This window comes from Mesitornis unicolor, unplaced genomic scaffold (assembly GCF_000695765.1).
Source record: "Mesitornis unicolor isolate BGI_N332 unplaced genomic scaffold, ASM69576v1 scaffold15573, whole genome shotgun sequence".
Lineage (NCBI taxonomy): Eukaryota > Metazoa > Chordata > Aves > Mesitornithiformes > Mesitornithidae > Mesitornis > Mesitornis unicolor.
The window spans coordinates 6,649-8,984 of NW_010175454.1; the positions used below are offsets into that span (position 1 = coordinate 6,649).

Sequence of the window (2,336 nt, forward strand, 5' to 3'; positions counted from 1 at the left end):
TGTTGCTTTTTTTTTTAATTACAGCCCAACTTACCTGTTCCCTCAACACTGAATGGCTCATTTCTTTCTTTTACTGTAGGGCACACAGCCCCAAAGCCAGAGGCTCAGTCCTGCTTGCAGAACATCACCACCCAAAATACAGACCCTGAGAAGGCCAAAAAGTCCCTCTGGCTGAAAGGTGAGGAAAAGGAGCTTCCCTTGTGCACTGCTCATCGACTAGAAGGCACTGATTCTCCAGGAACAAGTAATGAAGCACATTTAATTATTCTTCTCTCTCAGGACTTTTCACAGCCTTTTCTGAGGGTTTGAGGGAAAAAGTATCCCCTTAAAAAATAGGCTCAGTTTGAAGCTACAGTAACAGATTTCCCTACGCCTTAAAAGCAACATGTTCAGCGTGCTAGGAGCACCCTGGCACGTCCTGGCAGGTCTGAGGCTTCTACACTGATGGTTCTCCTTCCCAGTCCCGCTCTGTGTCATGGGGCCCCAGTCAGGAACCGTGATGCTGGTGTTTCTCCTGGTAGAAAGAGACCCTGCTTTGCCATGGAGAGGGACACAAGCAGTTGTGTCTGTACCTCGCTGTCCTCCTTTTCTGGGCACAAGCATGGCAGCCTTTGTTCAGCCAGCATAGCTAGGAAGAAGTGGTGAACAGGACGCCTTAGCTGGGTCAGACACCTCCATATGTGGAGGTAGGTGCTCTGAACAGCCACAAACCTAAAAGAAAACGGAGGAGGGGGGAAGAGAAGAAAGCTTGTTGCCAGCTGCAACTTCCTCAGGAAATTTGGCAGTGCGACAACGAAGTTTTAGCTTAGCCTCCATCTCTGAAACTGTAGCACATCGCCCCCGAGCTAGTGTGTAGGAGCATAGGTCTCACAACATGGGGCAAGAAGCCTCTTCACCATTCCTGGGCCCCCAGGGAGCGTGCCAACCTGAACTGCTTTCCTGGGGTGGTGGGTAAGGGCTGGAAGGAGAAAAAAGAGCCCTTGTAGCTACTTTGCAGTATATCACTGAGGTCACTTGGGACTGATTTCTCTTCCTCATCTCGAGTCTCTCCTCTGTTTAACAGGGCTTGCCGTCGTTGTCACTGTACTGCTCTGCTTCTGCCTATTCTGCTTCGGCAACCCGACCTCCAAGTTCCAGCAAGCCTCCAAGAACCCCACAGTGGAGGCCTTCCTGTCCCAGTTCAACCAGCTGCAGGACAGGTTTCCGGGGCAGAGTGGCCACCTGTGGCTTCGCGGGCGCAAGTTCCTGCAAAAGCACCTCAACGCGTCCCACCACACGCAGCCAGCCATCATCATCTTCACGGCTGCCCACAAGGCTGAGCAGACCTTGCGATGCCTTAGCGCCCAGGTGGCTGACACCTACTCAGCCGCCCTGCACGCCAGCACAGTCCAGATCGATGGCATGGGTAAATCCAGGCTTCAGAGTGATCAGGCCAAGCTGGAGGTGGACTCAGAGCTGAGCTCAGCTTTCCGGGCTGGAGGTCGTGCTGCGGTGATACACCGCTTCGAGTTGCTGCCGGCAGAGGCCACCCTCATCTTCTACAAATACTGCGACCACGAAAGTGCTGCTTTCAAGGATGTGGCCCTGCTGCTGACCGTGCTGCTGGAGGAGGAGACACTGGAGACCCAGATGAGCCTCCAGCAGGTGGAAGAGAGGGTCCGTGACTTCCTCTGGGCCAAGTTCACCAACACCAGGACCCCTAGCTCCTACGACCACATGGACTCTGACAAGCTAAGTGGGCTGTGGAGCCGCATCTCCCACCTGGTCCTACCAGTCCACCCAGTGCAGGCCATTGAGAAAGGGAGCTGCCATTTCCACACCAAATCCTAGAGGCAAAGGCTGCCAGAGCTCAGAGAAGGGTTGGAAAGATGGTCCTGGCTGACTCTAGTACAGGCAGAGGCATAGCCAGTCCTATTTCTCTTCAATTTGTTTTCCATACCTTCTTGGGAAGAGTTAGGCAGGTACAAATTGATCCAGGCCATTTGGCCAGCTGAGTCCTGGAGGTGATAGATCACACGCTTCCTACTGGCAGATGGGAAGAGTGGATATTTTAGACTGCTAATTGCTAATTGTGGGGAGGCAGGAGGGAAAACAGGACTTTGCAAGTAGCATTTCTATCAGGAAATACACAAACAATGTACACAACTGATACGGCAGAAAGATACATCATTTCTTCCTGCCCCTCAGTTTGCTGATGTCATGTACATCAGTCTCACAATGTACTTTACCTAGAAGTTTTCTGTCTCTCTGCAGAGAGCTGCTGGAACACAGGAAGATCAATATCCCCAAAGTCCAGCATTTTGAAGGCAGGCTTCAAAAAGAAAACCAGTTTGCTA

The 2,336-nt window shown here is 52.0% G+C and overlaps 1 protein-coding gene across 1 annotated transcript in view; it reads left to right on the forward strand.

Moving 5' to 3' along the window:
* The window catches only part of LOC104538258 (torsin-1A-interacting protein 2-like), a 4,643-nt gene extending 2,813 nt beyond the window's left edge, over nucleotides 1-1,830 (forward strand). The window contains exons 4-5 of the mRNA XM_010181401.1: nucleotides 80-178; nucleotides 1,064-1,830. Coding sequence (XP_010179703.1) covers nucleotides 80-178; nucleotides 1,064-1,830 — 866 coding nt within the window. The remainder of the gene's footprint in view (nucleotides 1-79; nucleotides 179-1,063) is intronic.
* Nucleotides 1,831-2,336: the final 506 nt, after the last annotated feature.